The following is a 22,974-nucleotide window of genomic DNA, read 5'->3' as shown; positions in this document are numbered from 1 at the left end:
TAAAAAAGTGGAAATGGAAATGCATTGTAGGACTACATGCTATAGTCATCTCTCCTGAAGCAAAATCCCACAGGCTCCTCACTGAGCACGTGACCTCCTCCTGCCTCCGACGAGACCTCAGCATCCTCCCAGGCGCCGCTCCGCTCTTATCACCACCACAGAAGGGGTCCTCCCTGGCAGAGTAAACCCCCACCCCCATTCCCTTGGATCTTTCTGGTATTCCCCTCTGCCCGTGCTTCTGTCCTGGTCTTTTTAATTCCTTTTTTTTTTGACAAACTCCTCCAAAGAGAAGTCTCCACTCTTTCTCACGTCCCACTCATCCTCAACCCACAGCCATCTGACTTTACCTCGTGATTTCCTCTTCTAGTCCCTATTTCTGTTGATTCTAGAAAAGCTTCGATTAAGAGTAGTGTGACTGTCAGAACTCTGTTTTCCCGGTGCGTCTGTCTTTGCATTTGCAAACACACTGCCAGATGTTAAACCACTGGATCCACCAGCCCACTCCCCCTGGCGCTTCTCTCAGCTCTGGCGTGGACTGTCGCTTTTAGCCTCGTAACCTACCAACCAGTCTCCTCGTCTGCTTGAAGGCACCCCACGCTGCCAAAATTCTCTTCCAAAAACACTTCGCAAGCGGAAGATCTCCCGCCTCTGCTCAAAATCCATCTTGGCAACTCCATGGCCGCCGCCGTCTTCCTTCCCAGTTTTCTCTACCACCTAAGTCCACCCCACTCTCGCCCGTCTGCCCAGGGAGCCTTTCACCACAGCCCAAGGCCACACCCCTGCGAGGAGGAGAGCGAGCTTTCCCTGACGGAGGGATGAGAATGCCCGCTCCGTGGGCACCGGACCGGGACGTTCTCTCTGGTTTCCCGGCACATCTCAGGTGGCTGCCCCACTCCACCTCTGCAGGCATTTGAACTTAAGGCTGTGGACCTAGGTCTCCGGACCAGCCTTCCTGCGGCCACCCAAACTCAATTCATTCGTGGATTCCTTCATCGAACAAGTATTCATCAAGCGCAAAAACGCTTCAAAGTGCCAGGCGCTGTTTGTAGGCAGTGGTGACGCATTGTTAACAAAAAACAATAACGAAACTCTCTCTAATCTCGTGAAGTTCGTAGAATAAGGAATCGTTCAAACGCAGTAACCATAAGTACTATGAAAAAGCACTGTATACAGCTGTGAGTTTACGACAGAGAGAACTAGCCATATCAGAGATGCATCCTGTTGAGAGGTGAGAGCAAAAAAAAAGGAAAAGGCATCGCCTAGGCTGGGTTACATGATGGTGGGGGCAGGGGGGGGTGCGGATGAGAAAGGTGGTACTTCCGGAAGAGGAAGACATGCAAAGGTCCTGTACACTCACCGTTGGGGAACCTCCCCTCTGAGTTACGTTTCTTGTTTACCATGTCATATTGACTTCCAAACTAGACAAAGACTCCCATTGTAAAACTCGGAGCAATCATTGTTTTTGAAAAGACTCGGGCTGACACACACAGGGCCTAGGTTTTCAAACACACACTTACAAAAATATTTATCTATGTCTCGAGACCCTAGTTGATTCGCAGCTTGCGTCTTTTTTAAACTGAGGATGTAAAGCCGAGTGCTGTAAGCACTCGCTTCTCATCAACTTTCTGACAAATTCCACTCGGAACAGCTGCTACCATAAAAGTTAATTTGCCACTTCCCCAAAAAAAAGTCGCTTCGATGTAAAATAACTTTGCCTTCTTGCTAATACTTTACAGCTAATTAGAACTGAAATGACGGACCGAGAGCCCCCCACGCTTGGCTCCAAGCACAGATCCGCACGACCACAGCCTGGGGAAGGGTGGGGGGGGGCACTAACTCATGAGCGTTGGGGAGCACACGACACGTCTCCACACATTGGCACTGCCAGCGATCGGAACTGGCGGGGATGTTTGGCAAGTGGAAAAATGAGACGCGAAAACTCCACGACAATTATCTATGCAAATCAGTTTCCGTGTTTCGAAAGTTCCAGACACAGAGTCGTCCTGCGCTCCTAACTTTGCAGTACCCATCATTTGTACGCCTTTTGCACAAAAATCGCAACCGAAGCCAACGGACCGGCAAATCACGTCATGGCCTGTGTTGTTGTTAGCCCGCGAAATGAAAACTTTCGTTACATGTTTTCCCTAGGTGCCTTAACTGGACAAGAAAATTAACAGGGAGCGGCCTCACGCCAACCTCCGGCCACAGCACGCGGTTCCGTTGCCGACGCTCGTTCTCACCAAGTGGGCACTCTACGTTCACGAGAGAGGTGACAGGCCTGCTTCCTCGGCCAAGCCACGGAAGAGCGGTGGCCGCCCACCAGAAATACGCGGTGCGTTAGGGCGACGCCCTCAGCCCTGCTCCTCGCGGGAGGGCAGGACAGGGGAGGATGGCACGGGGGAAGGCAAGGAAAGGAAGGAGGTCGTCTGTCAAGAAACCCACAGGACTCCATCGTTCCACAGGATTTTCCCCAAGTTCCCTGTAAAGCAATCCAGGTCTAGACTCCGTCCAGGGAATAAAAGCTCTGTTTTTGCCCATAAAACCACTCGCGCGATGTAGCCGCCCTGCTGACGTCCGCCGCTGTACTTAGTCACTGACGATGACAGGAACCCCGAGGGCTGGCCCTCTCCTCTCCTCGGACCCTCGGGTCCTAGCGACTCCCTGGGGACAAACTCCCTCAGGACTTGGCCTCATGAGAACGCTGGGTTCAGTTTTTTGTATTAAATACTCTTACTTACAGTAAAGGTGATATCAGTACACCCAAGATGTGACTGTCCTTGGCATATGCACATAAAAACGCTCTTTTTGGGGAGGCGTGAGGAGCTGGGGTGCCAGGGCCCTATTAGTACATTATCTTCACACCAGCCAGAGAGATCCTGTTAAAAACCTGGGTCACCTGTCATGTCACTCCTTCGCTCAGCACGCCCAGTGTCCCCCTCCCCACTGAGTCACTCCTACTCCACGGCCGCTATACCGGTGCACAGGCCCTGCATGACCCCCCGGCCCGGCCATCCTGCCCTCCTCCCCAGCCCTATTAGCTGGCTGCCCTCCGGCTCATCGACTGCTGTCCCTTCCTGCGCTCCCTGCAGACTCCCTGACTGACCGGCTCTCCCACAAGCTCCGAGGCCCCTGCACGTCCTTTCTCTTCCCTCAGTCTCGCTCTCCACAGGGCTCACGCCATCGCCTCCCCCAGTTTTTGTTCAAACATAAACACTAGATTTCCCTGACCAACTTATTCTAAATTGCAAGCGACCCTCCAATCCCCTCGCCCGACCCACCGACACTCCATCTCCCTTCCCTGCCGATTTTTCTCCATAGTACTTATTGTTTATTGTTGTGTGTGTTATCCGCTTCTTTCCTAAAGAAACTTCCCTAAAACAGAGTCCCATGAGAGCAGGGACTTTCATCTGCTTCGCTCACTGCCGTATTCCCAAGTACTTCAGACAGCGCCTGACTCAGGTAAATGTCCAATCGATATTCGTTAAGTGAATGAATTCCATCCTGGATTGAGTAAACGAGGAAGTGACTGAATTCCCACCATCGAGAAATGGGACAGAGGAGGCGAGCTCAACTGGGCAGGACAGGTGTGTAAGCAGAGTCCGGCCCAATTTTACTTCCACGCCGGTCAGCTTCCAAGGAGCCTGAGATGAAAAGACAATACGATCCAGGTGGATTTTCATCTCACGTTCATGTTCTCCGTCTGGCCGTCCCTCCACCCCCGATGCCGAGCTTCTGGTTATGAACTAACTTCTGCGTCTGACTCCAGAGAAATATTTTTTACAAACATTATCCTCGAGAATGCCCTTGGCATCCAATGAGCATCCACCTGCCACCATTCTCAATGTCACGACATGGGCCACGCCTCATGTCACAGGCCACACGGACAGAGGTATCTACCTTCGACAAATACCCAACATTAATCTAGAACAGAACAAGCCAAAAAGAAAAAGAAAAGCATACCATTTCATCCAAACATTTAACTAGCCTGGCCAAGTATAGATCAGGTGACATACTGGGTTCCAGACACACACTCCACCCTGAATTCATGAACCTCAGGACAGTAATTCAACTTTCTGTTTTGGAGAGGAGAAGGGAGGGAGGCAGGCGTCAAGTTCTAGTCCGAGAATCCAACAACCACAAAGCTTTTCCTATTCTGCTACAGTGAAAAGTGACTTTGGAAAAAAATACTCTGTATCCATTTCCTTCTTTGTAGCAATATGAATGACAGAATAACCGAACAGGAAAGCAATATCCCCTTATGTACTGAGAACTGAAGTCTTGGTCTCCTAGGTCTGAACCTCTCTCTTCAGCCTTTGTGGATTTTCTCCAGCCGAGAATCCCAGCTCTCCAGTCTCCTAGTCCCAATTTGTTTACCCAAAACCGTACATCTTCTAGCTTACAAACTTGCAATGATAATGGCTCAGATACTTGATACACATTGTCTCACGTAACAACTCCAGGGGTAAATGCCATTATTATCCTTATTTTACAGATAACGGAGGATGGACAGATGAAGTGACTTTCCAATCGAGTCCAGAGCTCAAACTGAAATGTCTGACTTCAAAACTTGGGCTCTTAATGACCCCACTATATGGTAAGGTGTCAAAGACTGATGTATCACCAATTAACTTCTTGAAATAAAAGCATATACAGGAAAAAAAATGTAAGTCTTTACCACATTAAAGCAAGATGAAGGACCGTGTTTATGTTTGTTAGGTGGTGCATAATGTAATGAGGACACATGAAATAAAAAAGTTAAATAGAAAATTCATAATGAGCATATATATACGTTTTTCAGAAATACTTCACCTTCTTCAGTGTTCTTGAGAAATGTTTACTAAAAATTAACCTAATGATGAAAAGACCAATTACCCAGTTCAGAAGAGAACACTTTATATTATTAATACTACACAGAAAATAAATATTCTTTAAAGCAAAAACTAAAGTCAAATTTAGAAAGTGAGCCACAACAGAAATGCGCTATAACATTAAATCTTCCTGTCTGTTGCGCTCATGGGCCTCCACAGCCTGTTTATTTAGAAACTCACAATAAGAAAGAGTATGAAAAAAAAAGCAGCACGATTCTCAATATTTTTCAAAATGCTAAAGAAACAATGTGCATTTTCGACAACATCATAAAATAAATCTTCACAGCTAAGGGTCACTTTAATATGTTTACCATGAGGAATTTTTTTTTAATTGAAGTTTAAAGCTAATTCAGAAAAAAAAAAAAAAAAGAATGTCCTCTCAAACTCTCATTCAAAATCTAAATCTTACAGAAAATCTAAAATAACTTGCAGATGCATTCCGATTTGAAAAATCTACAAGAGCAGTTTTGAAATCTCGAGTCCTGTGCGTATAAAGTTTAATACTTCCACTTTAAAACACACGCTCAAACCCCACCGCATTGCTAAGGCTCAACGAATGGCTGCATTTGAAAAGAAGGCCAGAACAGGTGGATGGGTAGATCATTGCCCAGTTCTAGAAAGAGGAAAACAGACTACGCAAGGGACACCTTGGAAAAGCTGCGTCAGGTGTTCGCTGATGCTCCCATTTCTAGGGGGCCATGCCCTGTGCTTTGTTTTAAATACTCATTCTATCCCACAGTCAATCCGTCTGCAGCAACTAATGCTCACTGCATGATGGGTACAGAGCTGCAGTGGGTCCCTGGCCACCTGCCTTTGCGGCCTCTCAAAAGCCACATGGGTAACTACATTACAGCCTCAGGGGGGCCCAGAAATCCTCCTGGAAATAAAGGTTTTTCGAAAAGTTAAAATGCCCATCATACCACAAGACCGACTTTCACAAGTTGTTAAAACAGAAAGAACCTGCAGAAACTAAAGGAAAAAAATTCTAGAGGCATTTATTCACTTGGGGGCAGAGGAATTAGAGTCGTATAATTGGAGAGAAGTAGCCTTGTCCTTTTTTCAAAACCCCCAAGAGCTGCCCATTTGGCATCCCGTCTGTCGATGGGTGCAACATGCCCAAAGAGTGACCAAAAAATTAATTCCAGATGGAAACATCAACAGGACTTGGGAGGCCTTGAAAGTTAAGATGTGATTACGGGAAGGAAGGAAGAGAAGTGGGTTCGGGGTTTGTTTTCAAAGTCAGGGGCTGAGGCTGGAGGCGGAAGGCGGTTTTTCCGAAATACACATGAACTCGGTGGGTGGATAACACTATCTGGTGACAAAGTTTACCTGGGAGAACAGCCTAACCAGGCAGCCTGTCTACAAAAAACAAACCAGGACCAACACGAGCCTGTCACAGTGTCCTCCTGAGCTGTGTGCATGTACACATTCCCATGGGAGCCCCGAACTTACCTATAAACACCAAGGTGAAAAAAGATAATCTTCTCAACTACCTCTTGAAACACAGCTAAAACTCTTCGTTGCTTAATAAATTAATAAAAGAAGTTTTAAGAAAGTGAAGCTATCTGAGAAAGTTTTATCATAAAATTAGTCATTAAATTCCGAAATTGAAACATAAACCCTAAACTGTGGAAGTAGTATGATTATAAACCTCCGTGCCAGAATTTCTTAGTTAAACTAGAAGCTGGGTCATAGTCATGAGATTCCTCGTCCCTCTTTTCAAAATAAAGTGATAAGAACTGTGTCATTTTCTATGAAATCTTAAACCCTATTTCTTCTGGCCTATTCCATTTGAAACTGAAATTCTCTTCCCCATAAATATTTTAATGTTATTCTCCTGTGAGCAGAAACGATCCATCAGCGAACAATTTCATAACCGTTTCACAAGCTTACAATGCACAGAATGCCACAAAGCAAAGGGCCTGAGTGGAAGAGAAGAAGGTTCCTGCACTTTGAAAATAAAAGTGAAGCCTTGAGAATACACCGTCAAACGAAGAAACAGATACTGCAGTCAACATGTAATTAATTCAAATGCAGAGTAAACCAGCTGCCCGTGAGGGAGGGAAAGAGGGAACAGGCTCACCATCAATTCCATTCATGAAAATTAACACTGTCAAATACCTTTCTAAAAAAAAAAAAAAAAATCAAAGTTCATTGTGTATGTTTCTTTTCCCTATACCATCCAAAATTAGGGCTAATTTTGCTTTGCTTGACTATTATTAGTGACTCTGTTATGGGCTAAATTGTGTCCCCCTACAAAAAGGTATGTTGAAGTCCTAACCACAGTCCCTCGGAATGTGACCTTATGTGGAGAAGGGGTCTTTATAGAGGGAATCAAGTTTAACTGACATCATTAGGGTGGGCCCTAAACCAGCATGACCTGTCCAGAAAGAAAAGAAGAGGGAGGGAGGGACGGAGGGAAGGAGGGAGAGAGAGAGAGAGAGAGAGAGAGAGAGAGAGAGAGAGAGAGACAGAAGAAAGAGAGAGAGAGAGAGAGAGAAGGAAGGAAGGAAGGAAGGAAGGAAGGAAGGAAGGAAGGAAGGAAGGAAGGAAGGAAGGAAGGAAGGAAGGAAAGGAAGAGAAAAGAGAGAGAGAGAGAGAAAGACAATGCGGTCACAGAGAGACGTGCAGAGGGAAGATGACGTGAAGAGACTCCGGGAGAAGGTGGCCCACTACAAGCCGTGGAGAGAGACCCAGAACGGATCCATCCCTCAGAGCTCCGAGAGGAAACCAAACCCACGGACACCTTGGTTCTGGCCTCTGGCCCCGAGAACTGTGAGACAATCAACTTGCACTGTCTAAGCCACCTTCTGTGGTACTTCGCACGACAGGGCAAGCAAACTAGGGCAGAAGCTACAAGGACTTTTTGTTTTGAAGTCCCCACAAAACATCTCGGTACTTATCCACAGAAGAATTTTGCCAGGAATTAATGTCAAATTTATTAGGCTGTAATTTCAACAATCTGTCTCTCCTCCCCTTTCTAAAATTTGAAATATTTTTCCATCTCGAACTCAAAACTCTCAAAGCTTTCTTTTGCACATAATTTCTCAAAGAAGAGGCAATAATGAGTGTAACTAATACTTAACACGGTATCGATTCTGTGTCAACTGTGTACATAAAGTGTCTGATTTATTCCTTACTGTAACCGGAAGAGATAGTATGTACTCTTTTTATCATCGGGTGAAACACAGCCTCCTCATTTTGCAGATGGGATAACTGACTATGTCACCATTTTACAGATGAGAGAACCGAGGCACAGGGAGGTGAAGCAACCAACCCAGCCGGGCACCTGAGTCCATCCTCTTACCTGTCCCACCACCTCTCTTCTCGTCCTTAATGGCTGTGGCTCCACGGTTTCAGTACCAGGACGACACAGACTGGGTGTCCTCAGGCCCCTGAGATGCCATTCGGCTGGACCTAGAGACCTGAACTCCTGCGTCCATGAAGAATGGCTTGATGTCTTCCTACTATTCATTCTCCTTACCTTTAATGTCTGAATAATGTTCGTGGATCTTTTCTAGTTTTAAATATCTTCTTCTTGATTGAAAGGATTAAAGTTAAATAGGAATTGAATAATTCTATTTTTTTCCTTTGTCATCTTGTATTATCATAGTATCTCTCCGAAACCATTGTTCATCTTTTTTCTCTTTTCTTTGCCTTTCGAATTTTTCACAAGCCATTGCTCACACCGGCCATTAGCTTTCCTGATCCCATTCTTACTGTTTGTGCATTTCTGAATTCTCAGTTTGCCACCTTTGAAACCGTGTGTTGTGCTAATCAGAGCTTGGAATGCTCCATGGGATGCCCTACGTGGCGGTTTTGGGTTTTGGGTTTTGGTCTTTGTTTTAGAAAGTATTGCCCTTTTAATTACACATTTCACTCAGAACTTTGCCAAACTCTTCTATCTTACCGAGGCGTCTTTCTTATTAGTCCTTCTTTTGTCTGTTCGGTAAGTCTTTATTAAAGGCCAACTGTGACAGGGGGGGTTCTAGTCGCCAGGTACACAGGGAGCATCAAGCTCCACGTGGCTCCCGCCTCCCAGACTTGCTCATGACCGAGGGCTCCCCGAACACGCACGACCCCTCGCACTTCTCACACGCTCTTTTTTCTGTTCCATTGAATTTACTGAGGTAGCATTGGTTAATAACAGAATTTAAGTTTCGGGTGTACAACTCTATAACACGTCATCCGTATATGGCATCGTGTGCTCACCACCCAAAGTCCAGTCTCCTTCCGTCACCATAGATTTGACCCCTTTGACTCTCTTCAGCCTCCCCACGACTTCTCCCCACTTCTGGTAACCACCATCCTATTGTCTGTGTCTACGAGTTTCTTCGTTTGTTGCTTTCTGTTTTATATCCAACATCCCTCTTCCGGGTATCTACATGGAAATTTTAAAAACATTTATTTATAAAGATGACTGTACCCCTGTGTTCACTACAACATGATGCGCGGTAGCTAAGACATGGAAACAGCCGGTCTTTCGACGGATGATGGGCTAAAGAAGCTGTGGTACAGACATGCAATGGAATATTATCCAGCCATAGGAAAGGATGAAATACTGCCATTTGTGACAACATGGATGGATCTTGAGAGTGTCTCGCCAAGTGAAGTAAGCATCATACGCTCTTAACAGACTTTCCTGAAGTCGGGGGTTTACTCCTTCTATCACTCTGATGAACTTCAAGAGAACGGAGACCACTTCTTCCAAAGTTTCCACAACTACTAATCACCAACCAGTTCTTCCTTATTTTCCCCCATTAAGCCTGACGCGGCTCAAAAACAGTGAAACTATAAACAAAAGCAAAGCAAAAAAACAAAAACAAAAACAAAACAAACAAACAAACAAAAAAAAAACTGATAGCCCCTTTTAAACTTTCAGCAGCCGTCTCACCAAAGCCTCCCCTTGCCCTGCATGCTGCCTCCAAGCCAAAGCGTAAACACGCCAAGGTCCTCCAGCTGTGTTTCCCACCTGTAGAAGACGCTTGGTCTGCCCACGGCACGGCCGGCCCTGTTCCTCCTTCGTTTCTTTCTCACCCCAATGTTCCCCATCATTTTGTCCCCTTCGAGTTTCGCTCTATACATGGATCTACCTATTAGACAAGTTCTTTTTTTGCTTGTGTTTGTTTTTGTTTTTGTTAGCACAGCAAGCCCTTCTGCTGCCAGAATTGTGTTACCAGCCTGGCCCCATCACACACTGGCAATAATTCTGGATGTCACGAACCTTCTTTAGTGTCTAGGCATCGGTACAGATGGGTGAGACCATCCTGTCGATGTCCTCTGAGGATTACTCGATCCTTCCTCCATTCAGGTACTTCTTTTATGTTACCACCTGTGTTCTCCTGCTAGGGAATTAATTTTTAAATCCTGAGAAGCAATCTCTCCTGACCCACCAGAGAAAGATGCCAAAGTTCGGAAGCTTGCTATCGAATAAAGGACTGCTGTAGCCCATTCAGAATAAATGTTCATTCAAAATCAATCCACACGTGTTTATTCAGTGTCTATTATGCACTCATCGCCGTGTAAAGAAAAAACAATATGCTTTTCTTTCAACATCTGTCGAACGGCCACTGTGCAGGATGTCTCCCGGGCAGCTGCTCCTCTGCACAAATTATAGGTGCTTTTCCTCACTCCAGAGCCCGCCAGGTACCCATGACACAAGGGACACACAAACAAACCGGCTTCCTGCCTCCCAGCCAATTAAACCTGATGTTACATAATGACCATTTAAAAAAAAAAATAAAACACACACACACAGAGGCAAACCCTCTAAACAGGATCCTCTTTCTTCAGCAGCCTCTGAGGAAGAACTGTTCTAATATAGCGTTTCTATTCTTGACAGGAATAGCCCGTAATTATTATGTGCCTTAAGCATCTAGAAATTTCTAAACAGAATTCCATTTAATGTTAAGAAAATCAGAGGACGACGTCAACGGTAACAGAGAAGACTCGAGGGTGGGGGGAAGAGAGGGAGAAGACGTGGGGGAGGCGGACGGACAAGAGCCAGGCGGGGGAGGAGCGCGGATTCTGCTGAGTTGTTTTTGAAGTTCCAGAAATCTGGGGAGAAGATACAAGCACACCGAAAGTCACCCAAGAGGATTAAATTCTTCCACGAGAGAATGTAAAGACTTTTCATTAATCCCTGATTATATTTTAAGAAATAAATAAATCATACTTATTTCCAAAAATATATATATATATATGTAGACACACACACACACACACACACAGAGTTAGGCATATGGCCTGATGTCTTAAACACAGAACTCACTTTGAAAAACCTTGCTGTAACAAAGTGATTTTTACAAACTACCTTGGTAGATCACGCTCTTCTAGTCATCCATTGTTCAGTGGCACGTCAGTGACCACCAATCTAGCTATAAATGCCAATATTCCACCCAAACGGAGGAAGCGGCGGCTATCGTTCATGTGTATCGTCATTCTAAGCATGGCCGGCTGCAGCTGAGACCCCATACAGATCCTCGTGGAAAGAAAAGTCCGTTCCTTCCGTTCCTTCTTGTTGAGGGAGCTCTCAGCTAGGGATGCTTGAGGCTGAACTGTATCGCTTGGAGGGCCAAGGGAGCTTGCTGTGCCCCCACCAAGACGAGCTGGGAAATGTGCTCTCTCGAGGGGACATTTACCAAGGACACAGGAGGTCCTGGAGTCTACAAAGGCAACTGGGACCATTCCTGCACTCAAGAATGTGATTGTGAACAGGAAAGACGTCCTTATTTATAAAAACCAAATCTAGAGAGTTATATCCAGGGTCCTTCCCCAAATAGGTTCTCCTGTCCGTCTTCTGTGTGCAGGCGGCAAACTGTGTATGTCCCACTCACCTTCGGCTGCTTGACCAAATAGATATGGTGGGTCTCTGACCATCATTCTTGTCATAATGAAGGTTCATGTGTCAATAGTTCAAACGGTACATCCTATGAGGACATTGAGAAGCGCACCTGGTGTATAATAATGAACTTGACTAGCATTTGTCCATGGTTCCTCGGACTTAGTCTAACAGTTGGAATTTCCTGAGTATTTGAAAATGTCACTGTCATTCATGAGCCCCTGGGTCCAAATTTGAGTTATGCTACCAAGATGGCTCAAGAGGGGCCTGGCCACTCCAGAAATCCTGCGAGTGGAGTGTTGGGGCTTTCATTCAACTGATATCCATGGACCACACCCAGGGAGGGACCATGGGTGGTGGAGGGGGGAGGGGCTGGAGATTGAACAACCACATGGTCAATGAGTCATCATGCCTGCGTCTCGAAACCCAAATAAAAACTCTGGACACTAAAGCTCAGCAGAGAGTCCCAGTTGGTGAATGCAGGGATGTGCTGAGACAGATATACCCTGATTGCGAGGGGCCGGAGCAGGGGAACTCCTTGGTCATGATCTTCCCATACCTCACCCGTCTGTCTCCTCACTCGGCTGCACCTGATTTATGATAAAATAATCTTAACCATAGCCTTTTCCTGAGTTCTGTGAGTCATTCTAGCTAATGATCAAATCTGAGGGGGTGGCGGGAACCCCCACATTTGCAGCCAGTTGGCCACAAATGCGGTGTGGCCTGAGGACTCCCGACCTTGCGGCTGCCATCTGCGGTGCGGGCTCTCTTGTTGAGGATTACACCCTTAATTTGTGAGGCTGACGCCAGTTCTGGGTGCTTAGTGCTGGACTTGCACTGAAGCCTGGCAACCCCCATTCTCAATTCCTTAAACACATGCCAGAAATAATCCCTTTAAGAAGCAAAGCTCTTGCAGCTGACTGCACCTCCCCGCCCTCGACCCACATCCAACCCCAGGCTGGGAACTTCCACGGTCCCATCTCAGCAGGAAACCGCCTCAGAGGAGCAGACAAACGCAACCATAGCACGGGGCAGGCTTTTTCATAAGTGACATAAATGAGGTATGAAAACCACAATGAGAGCACAAAGAGAGAGTCCAGTAATGGAGAGATTCAGAGTGGCTTCCCGAAGGCTGTCACGCCTATGTGCCTCAAAGATGAAAATGAACTTTAAAAGCAGGCGGGCCAGGAGGCTTAACAACAGCGCGAATCAAGGGGCCAATCACCGTGTCACGCTTAACGACGGCCAAAATTATATCTGATTTTTATCATCTCTTTACTAGGTGCCTGAAACTGTGCGAAACGGATTTGAATATTCCAATGAATCCTTAATCCTATGAAGCAGAGTCTACTATTATGCCCACTCTATAGGTGAAGACACTGAGACTTGGATTAAGGAAGGTGATGAAGGCATCGGAACCAGCAATCCAGTGTGGGCGAAGTGGAAGGAGCGAGGAGAGGAAGGTGGATTGGGAAAGGCCCTAGGTGTGTGTCACAAACCTGGTTGCTGTTGGTTTTTTTTTTTCCTACAGGCAATGGGGACCCATCAGAGGTGACTGTGCGAGGGAATGATCTGCCCCGAACTGTGGTTTCAAAAGACAACTGTGGGGGCAGGAAAGGCAGCCAAAAAGAACAAGATTAGCACAGGGAGATCAGTTCGGGGATAACGGTCAGATCGGCGGCCAAATATGATACGACCGCGTGAATAAGGGCAAGGACAGAGTAAACGGATGCGTGAGGATGGGGAGGGAGGGGAGGAAGGTGTGGAAGACGACGGAGATGCACAAGGCTCCGGGGCCTGGGTGGATGGTGGGCACGGGAGCCAGGAGAGGATGGTACGGACATCCAAACTCCATCGCTATCCGTCTGCGAATCCGCTATGTCTGTCTAGACTGATGTGTGTGTGTTTACGGTGCTCCTGCCCAAATTTGGTGGAGTCAGCACCCTTGACCAATTAACGAACAGTGAAGTCACATGTAAAGACCAAGTTCAGTACTGGCAGGCCACCGTCAAACTCCGCACCCAGATCTCCAGCCGCCCCCCTTCCCCACACTCTCTGTGGTTGACTCGCACCTGCCTTTGATGGATAAAGAGCATCAGGGGAGCTAATCAAAGACTCTTGTCTAAATGGCTTTTCAGACTGCTGCGCTGAAGCAGAAATGTAACAGGCCACCAGTCTACGTATCGATCTGATATTATCCAAAACCGCACACACCACACTCGTTTCTAGCTTCTCCCAGGATTCGGTGGGAATCGGTCAACAGAGAGTGTGGGAAAGTAAACAGGAGCTGGACACAGAGCAGCTCCCTCAAGGACTCTACTAAAAGGCACAGCTGACTAGAGAGATAAAATTAATACTGAGTTTCCAGTGCTGGATTTAACAATCCCGGCAGTTCAAAGCTGGTCCTTCTCACAGCTTCCTGTTCACTGCTCAGGCCTGCACCCCACACCTAGATGTGCTGGGAGAGGCTGAGGAACTGTTTTATTCATAAGCTGACCTCTAGAATCAATAAGAATCCTTTTACTAAGTCCTTAAAATGTTCTGGCTACTCAGCTCATAAATGTTAGTCTGGATCCCACGTCTCACACGCTAAATGCTTAGGCCTTGCTAATAACCCGACTGTAAGAGAAAAGAAAAGAAATTTGACTTCCTGTTCCTCTCGAGATGGAGCCCCGAGAGGGCCTGACGCTCTCGGGTGGGTATGTCTGCATCTCTCTTACTCCTGACAGTCCCAGGAACCACCCTCCTGGTAAAACATTCATCTGAAAACGTTTAAAGAAGACATACTGAAATGCACTCTTACACAGGCCTCAGACACATAATCAATATCCCTTTACGCGCACACATCTATATCTTGCATCAATCCTGCACTTCACCGTGATGTAGGAGATTTTTGCTGGGCTTCACCTCCAAATCTTTTCTAATCTGACATCATTCCATAATAAATACATCAACATAGAGAGAAACTATACACTGAAGGCAACTTTTGTAAACATTTTCCAATGTGACAGAACTCAGTCCCTGATTTGTAAATATGGGCTTCTACTACGATTTCAAAAGACACTAAAATTCATAAGATGTCGTCGAGGGTTCAGTAAGGTAACTGGGAATCAGATCATTTTGCCTATACACTGGAACCCTTTTTTTTTCACATTAAGTGTCTCCTTTCCTCACTTTCAATCATTCAATCTTAACAAAGAAAAAGAAAAGAAAAGAAACTGTCATCCTCTTCCTATATCAGGTCTGTGCAAGGAGCAAAAGGCCTGATTTTTTGTGTGGTATGTAACTAAAAAGTCAAACCAGGCATATCACAATTGATGCTAATGAGAACTCCTACTCACCACAATATCCTTCCATAGAAACTAAGTGTCACTTTTAACAATGTGACATTTTCTCCTCTCTAAGGGAGAAACCAGACAACAACTTTCAACTTCTTAAAAATGAGGGAAGGGACTAATATTTGGGTACCTAACAAAGTATCATTTGATGTGCTAAAGCTTACAAATACTCCCCCCATTTAATTTCTATAAAGCTCCTGTTAGGTAGAAAGTATTATCCCATTTTACAGATTATCATTAAACCCCCCCAAAATTAAATGAGTATTAATAAAGAATCTTCTAGAAAGATATGTTTTGAAACCAAGCCTGAAAGCAGTGAGAGGAAATTCCATGTTCGTTATGGATTGGCAAAGGTGGGGCCCTCCTGTCGGTGGGGAGACTTTACTGCTGGGTATTCAAACACCCAGGCTCCCAAGCCAGCTCCTCTAGATGGCCCAAGTTCTGTCTGCCTCCCCAAAAAGACCGAGGCTGGGCGGCATCTTGAACTGGGAGTTAAGGCAGGGACTAAGTCTGCGATTCAGCACAACCTTCACACTCACTGATGCACCTCATCTTTATTGAGGACTAAGTGCCAGGCTCTGGGAACGTGCGGGTGAGCAAGACAGGCACCCTTGGAGTCACCCCAAGTGAGAGGGTTGGGTACAGACAGGTAAGCCCATGGCTCCTGGTGTGGCCTGTGCCTTATACTTTGGTATGCTGGAGAGGCTGCAGAACTGTTTTATTCATAAGTAGACCTTTAAAATCAATACTAATCCTTTTACTAAGTCCTGGACATGTTCCGGGTACTCAGCTCATAAATATTAATCTAGATCCCACTTCTCACACTGCTGAAAGCCTAGGTCTTTTACTAATAATCCTAACCCATTTTACAGATGTAGAAACCGAAGCTTAGGGATCAAGAGACTTGCTCAGTCAGATGTGATGAAGCCAGGATTCAAATCCAGTTCTGTGTCGCTTTAAAACTCCAATTACACCATAGGGCCTTTCAGAGACATTCTTAAGTAATCAAAGCTAACGTAATAGCAAGAATTTCACAATTTCCCTTGAGATAACTCGCGTCCTTAGAGTGTTACAGAACCAGGTTTGGGAGGCCTAAACAGAGATAAGAGGAAAACTCTGAAGTTTAAATTTAATTTCCTTCCATGTCCTCTGAGTACCCCCTAGTAAAGGCCCTAATAAAGAGTGACCAACAGAGAAATGGTAAGTGAGAGTCAGTGAAGCATCAGCCTAAATAATGTCCCTCAAGACAGGCTGGCTGGATGGCACTGACCATTCTGGGTGGCTCATAATGACAGCATCTAGCTCAGCATCTTTCCGGGCTGTTGACAGTCAATAAATATTCACAAGATGGAATGCTAACACAGGCAAAACCAAAGAAAACACGTGCACAGCTCCCACTGTTTTATTTTTAAAGTCTTCCAAAATTACGTTAAGTCAAACTACTTGGTGAGAGGGAATCTTCTTTGAAAGGATGACTAAACATAATTTAGCACAGATAATTGTACCCTTTCATCCCTGTAAGTAAACATACATTTGACACAGCTATTAGGTATCTAAAACGTGGGCAGGTCGGGACATATTTTTCATCCCCCACTCCCAAAAAAGATTTCCACCAAAGTGACGATTTGGAGAAATTATTGGCAAGGTCCTGCGAAACAATTGCATCATCCCTTGACCTGAAATAACTTGACCTTTGGTGACAGTGCACTAACTGGCCGGTCATTGGCACTGCTAGTTCTACACGGTAATATTTCTCAGAAAATTTTAAGAACTGATGTGTTTTTTACAAACAAATGCGATTTTGACTTTCACACATGATCAATTAAATAATTTATTTGACAAATGGCCCCAGGGTTTACATTCAGTGTGTGGCTTGCTGGGTAGCAAAACGTTTATAGTTGAACTTGGCATATAAATTCACATACAAATGTGAGCTATGTTTTTTGTCTAATCATTTAGTGTTATTTTCTCAGCACCTCTTAGCAATAAAAATATTGCCATGTCCTCTTTTCTTTGCAAGTTCCATGACGAAAAAAAATCCTGAATATGCTCAAAAATCCACTGCCTGCTTATGAAACATAAAGACTTAAGAAAACATGGCACATACTCAAGTAGACCAGTTTGTTTTTAAATATTTTAATAGTGTCCTCCGCTGCACTGGGAACTAAATGTGTATTGTGCCCAATATTACATCCAGTGTGTACTATACTTTGATCATTCTATCAAAAGATCAAAATTTAAATATTATGTAAATTATATTTTAGACATGTTCTCCTTTGCACGAAATCAAACGGCAAACTTGTTTCTTCTCTAAACACATGAGAATATATAAAGAAGCAACAAACTTAAACAGAAGAAAATACTACTTCATTCCATTAAAAAAAAAAATGCCCTCAGGTATCAATTAAAATAAAAAGCCTTTATGTCTTAACATAATCCTAAATGTCTATGTTTATGCTTTCAAATTTTTAAGCATATTCTTAATGTTTATTTTAAAGGTTTTAGAGTTAATTATGCATGTTATTTTCACAAGAAATGCTATGTCAGTTCCCTTCCCGAAAACGCTGACAGGTTATATAAATCAACAGAAATGACGGCAGAAATTAAAGAGCTACTATTCAATATTCAACAATTTTACAAAGTTGTCATTTCCATAACAACTAAACACAAACCATGAACCTTAAGTGGATCCTGTTTTTTTAAAAAAAAAAAAAAACAGCTATAATAGACATTTTAGGACAATGGGGCAAATGTGAACAGAAACAGGATATCAGATGTTTTGAAATTTTTGTTAATTTTCTCAGGTGTGGTAATGGCTCTGTAGTTCTTTAGGAAAATATCTTTATCCTTAGTACTTGTATGATGTAATTTTTAGGGATAAAACATCTTGATGTATGAAACTGACAAATGGTCCAACTATTAATAATAAAAGTACTTGCACATATAGGTAAAAACATGAAGCCAATATGGAAAAATGTTAATAATAATTGAATCTCAGTGCAGGCTATACCTATGTTCATTGTATTCTTTCAATCATTTTGTATATACAAAAATTTTCACAATAAAAAGTTGCTGGGAAAAGAATAGTCATTTTTACTTAAGCATGGACGTATGTATATTGATGCCTGAAGCAAACTAGGTACAGATACAATTTTGCTTTACAAGGACATACAATGTTTTATTTTCCAGTAGCGGTATGCTTCAGAGAATCAATTTTCCACCATTGACCCAGAGAAATTATGGCAACCCTTCTGGCCAAGACCACAGGGAACAGCTGACTGACACACACACACCCTGAATTAGAGCAGCGGCATCAGGCTCCCCAGAGGGTAATTCACTCTGACCAGTGAGTTTGCATGGCAACCGGTGCCCTTGGAAAAATTAGGCTTGAGAACGGACGCTTGTAAGCCAAGAACCTTCACAGCAGATAGAACCTATCACTTTGCCAGGCTCCATTTTCTGGAAAGAGCATATGACATGAAGTTAAAACTAAACGAATTTAAATCATCGACTCTACTCATTCAGGCACTAACAATAGATTCCAGTCTTCTTTTGGTGGGCTACCAGGTTCAATATTAAGCAAAAGATCTGAGATGCTACTCCGAAATTCAAACTAAACCAAATGACAAAGTTCTGGAATTATATAAGAAATTTTAGAGAGAAAATCTGTAAGCATTTGATTTACAGATAACTGAAGTATTAAAAGTAAGACTCAGACCTCTGAAACAACACAGCAGGACATTTCTTTTCCACTAAAAGAGGCTTTTTGTTTTGGGGATCAGATCTCAAAGGTTTTGGGCATTAGTTCACTATTAAGTCAGAGTGCAAGCCAGCCACTCATGACTTGCTGCAGAATCTGTCACTCTTTTTAATTGGACCGAACTGAAACTGAGCAGTAAGCACTGAATTTTCAAGAGGCCCAATGCAATCAAAGACTCTGCATCACTTGGATCTCATTTTTCTGTCCTTTTTTCTTTTCTTTTTCTCATATTATATTACATTATATTTATAAATGTTGTTGTCTCCTCCTGTTCTTTCTCTTCCGTCTTTCTTCTTCCCCTCCGGTTCCTCCAGGTCTACCAGGCCCCCTCAAAGGCATTGCTGTCACCAGGTTAAACTTCCGGCTATGGAGCTATAAAGAATCTTGGCCCATAAAGCCTGACCAAATCAGGCCAGGAGCCGGAATACTTACAGGAAGAATGGTTCACGTTCCTTTAACCAAAGGACCATTACCCTGTTTATGGGCTGTCAGGGCCCTTTCCCTTAGTTACTGCTGCCTGCCTTTGATCTTCAACCAATCATTTATACCTCTCTTTAAGACAAGCAGGAGACCATGACCCTGAAATCTCATTTTGCTTCACGTTATGCCAGTAAGAGGCATGACGCAGGAGGGTTGAAAACATCAATAAGTTAGGGGGATATCTTATCCAAAAAAGTCCTGAATTCTGTTCAATGTCCCCATTTTCTGATTTTTTTTTTTTTAAGTTTCTGGTCTATCCATAAGCACTAACCTAAGACTGGAAGGAATTACAAAGTGCCTTTTTTTTAAAGTTCTTCACCAGAAAAGTATTAGCACTTTATATCTGTTTATCAAAAATTTACTGTCTATGAACATACACTCCCATGAGTGAAACATGAATTAACTATGGGCCCTCCATCGCCAGGAAACCTGAATGAACCTGCTTCAAACACTCGAGGAAGAATGAATCCCTGGCAATATTCCAGCCAAAAGGCCAGGCAGCTCCTCTGCCTCCTTGAGGCCCGCAGGCCCCACAGGGAACTGGAGAGAAGGTTTAACAATTAGGGCCAAGGGCCTACAGATGAAAACAGTCTGGGTGGGAGGATGCTCACAGAAGTAGAGAAACATCTGCCTCAGGGCAGCAAGGCAGCCTTTTGTAAGCACTGGGGAACCGTTTAACCATTTGCAGCCTCTAGGAGTGATCTGAGCCCCTTCCTGAGGCTTATCCTCTCCCTGCCTCAATTTCTTTACCTGTCAAATGGGAATAACAATAGTCCCCTCCAAAATGGTAAGGTCTGTAAAGATGTAATGAGTCAGTATGCACAAAGGGCTTGGAACAGGGCCTAGCTCGTGGTAAGTACTGTATAAATGCTAGCTCATTGCTATTTTAGGCTAGATGCATACCCACAGAAAAGCCTGCAAGGAAGCTTACCTTCTTTAATCCACACCAAAAGAACTACTACTAACCAGTCGGGAATATCCACGTCTCAATTCTTTGGTTCCCTGTTTCAGGATCTCTGGAGCGGTCTCAGCTAGGACCAAGTGAGTAAGACACCTTTCCATAACAGCTAGGTTCAGATATAAGACCTCAGTATGGCAACATCATAAGATTAAAAATGGAAATTGACATGTGACTAAAATGGAAAGCTATCTGACATGAACTTCAGAGCCCACACGTTCTCAGTGTATAAGTTCTGTGGCTTCTAACAATTGTCCCCGACTTGGCATCCCTGTGAACCTCTTAAAGTAACCTTCAAATTGAAGCTGCCCACAAATTACCCTACACATCAGAAAGACAAAAATGCAATGACCTTCGACCAAGTACATGGCCCCAGAGTCTATGGCATAAACAGGTAAGTGCTGCCACACCTGGGTGACACGACACAGCAAGTCAGTTCTTCAGAACAGGCCGAACGGCTCCCTTGTGTGCCCTGACTGACGCTGGGCCACACTTGGCACTCCTTGTTGACAGTACTTACGCATTACAATAGGGCTTCTTTTCATAGCCTTTGTAGTTGTTCATGTTCAGAGCCATCTTGCAGACTTCACAATGGAAACATCCTTTATGCCAATACTGAAAAAAAAATTTGTCAAATTTTAGTACGATGCCAGTTGTTTCCAGGATGAGTACAGAAAAGAGACATTTTTTAGTGCCTCGCAGTCACAGCTTTTATTTGAAAAAAAAAAAAAAACTACGGCAAAATGATTGATGGTAACGGTGGATGTGTCTGCCTGCTTTGGGTTAAGTAAATAAAGCAGGCAGCTATTAAAATTGAGTTAGAGATGAGTTCCCACCACCACGTACAGGCTCAGACGGAAGAACTGTCAAGGCTCTGTCCATAGTGCACTTCTCTGAGCAGCCAGAGTGGGATTCCGAGCTTGGTCCGCGAAGGAACAGAGCCTGTGAAGTGGCTTCAAAAGGAAAACGACTCCAGTTCAAAGTGCCTAAACACCGTGCTCGTAGGATCTCGATAAATAAGTGACCACAGGAAGTCGGGCAACCCGCGGTGGCAGGAGGCGGACTGCGCAAGAACACTTCGCCCCCATCGCTGCCCAGCTCCCACTACACTGCGGGAGAGGTGGACTCCGTCCGGAACGGCCGGGAACGGCAGCGCGCTGCTACGAGGTATCTGTGTCGCCGCACGCAGATTTCACAGGGACCGCCTCCGGCGGGTTTCAATTGTCAGGCCCTCGGGATAGCGCCGGGGTCTGTCTCCCGGGCCGTTCAACGCCATCCGCGCCCGGGAAGGGCCGGCCGCAGCGCTGCGGGGGCTTCGCTAAGGCCCCGTCCTCTGGACTTCCCCAACCGGGTGGACCGGCCCCCGCGGGTCCTGCTCGCCGCGCGGAGCCGGGGCTCCCCGGGGGATTATTCTTAGCACTGCGGCAGCGGCCGCCCCTGACATATTAATTACTATTTGTCTCTCCACCTCGCCGCTGGCATGGGAGGCGCTGGGGCGGAGAAGTCGGGGTGCGGGCGGCTCCTCCGGACCGCGGGTGCGGGGCAGGAGTGAAGGTGGGAGGGGGTGCGGCTGGCCGATCGGCCCTGGGGTGCGAGGCCGGGCTTCCCGGCCTGGGGCCGCACTCCACCCTGCGCGCCCCGCAGAAGCTCGGCGGAGGCCAGCGCAGCCCCGCAGCCCGCAGCCCCGCAACCCTGCAGCCCCGCAGCCCCGCAGCCCCGCAGCCCCGCAGCCCCGCAGCCCAGCAACCCGACCAAAGCGGCTCCGCGTGCCAGCAGCACCGGCGCCAGGCGAGCTCTCCGACACTCCCGCGGGCGTTTTCCTCCGCGTGCCCTCAGCGCGGGCCGGGACCACGCAAACACCCAGACCCACGCGTCCCTTTCCGTCCCAGATGCCAAAACTTCTCGGAGCAGGTGCAGCCCGGCGCCCACGGGTCCGCGCCGGCCCCGCGCCCCTCGCTCACCTTATCCAGGCAGTTGACTTTCTCGGTGGGATACACGACTTTTCCGCAGCGTGCGCACTGGGGGTTCATTGTGGCGGCTCCCGTGGGTGGCGGCGAGGCGGTAGCGGCTGGGGGCTCCGAGGAGCCGCTGTGGCATCCCCCGGCGGGCCCCGCACGGGCGGCCGGGCGCCGGAGCCGGAGGCGGCGCGGGGCGCGGGGCGAGCGCGGAGGGCGGCGGGGGCGCGCGGCGGGGCCTGGCGCCGGGGGGCGGCCGTGCGCTCCGGCTCGGGCTCGGCTGCGGCTCCGGCTGCGCGCCGCTCGCTCTGCGTCGCTCGCACTCCAGGTACCGGTGACTCACGCAGACACTCGCTCCCGCCCCTCGCGCTCACTCGCTCCCCCGCCTCGCCGCCGCCGCCGCCGCCGCCGCCGCGCAGGCCAAACCCACCGGCGCGCCCCGACCCAAGTGGCAGGGGACGAGCACGTCGGGCACCGAGGAGGGAGGGCGAGGCGGGGAGGGGGCGGGCAGAGCCCGGCAGAGCTCCGCAGACGTCGCGGGGTGCGGCCGCGAGGCCAGGGAGCGCGCCCGGTGCCGCAGCCGGGGGCGGCCAGGTGGGCGGCTGCGGGGAGGGGCGCGGCGGGGGGCGCGGCGGCTCTAACCCTCGCGCTCCCTGCCCTTCCCCTTCTCCTCTGCCCCAGCTGGGACACCCCCACGCCCAGGCTGCTGTTCCGGGCACCCGAAGGGCGCGGGGCGCGCCCACCCTCCTCCTCCTCCAGCCCCGGGACGGCGGG

At 46.6% G+C, this 22,974-nt stretch overlaps 1 protein-coding gene across 1 annotated transcript in view; it reads right to left on the bottom strand.

The window, feature by feature from the left end:
* The window catches only part of LOC118600331 (LIM zinc-binding domain-containing Nebulette-like), a 207,628-nt gene extending 185,257 nt beyond the window's left edge, over positions 1-22,371 (bottom strand). The window contains 2 exon segments of the mRNA XM_036228148.1: positions 20,766-20,860; positions 22,207-22,371. Of these exon segments, the coding sequence (XP_036084041.1) occupies positions 20,766-20,860; positions 22,207-22,275 (164 nt within the window). The 5' untranslated portion in view covers positions 22,276-22,371.
* Positions 22,372-22,974: the final 603 nt, after the last annotated feature.

This window comes from Rousettus aegyptiacus, unplaced genomic scaffold (genome assembly GCF_014176215.1).
Source record: "Rousettus aegyptiacus isolate mRouAeg1 unplaced genomic scaffold, mRouAeg1.p scaffold_m13_p_10, whole genome shotgun sequence".
Lineage (NCBI taxonomy): Eukaryota > Metazoa > Chordata > Mammalia > Chiroptera > Pteropodidae > Rousettus > Rousettus aegyptiacus.
This window is presented reverse-complemented; position numbering and strand designations above follow the sequence as displayed.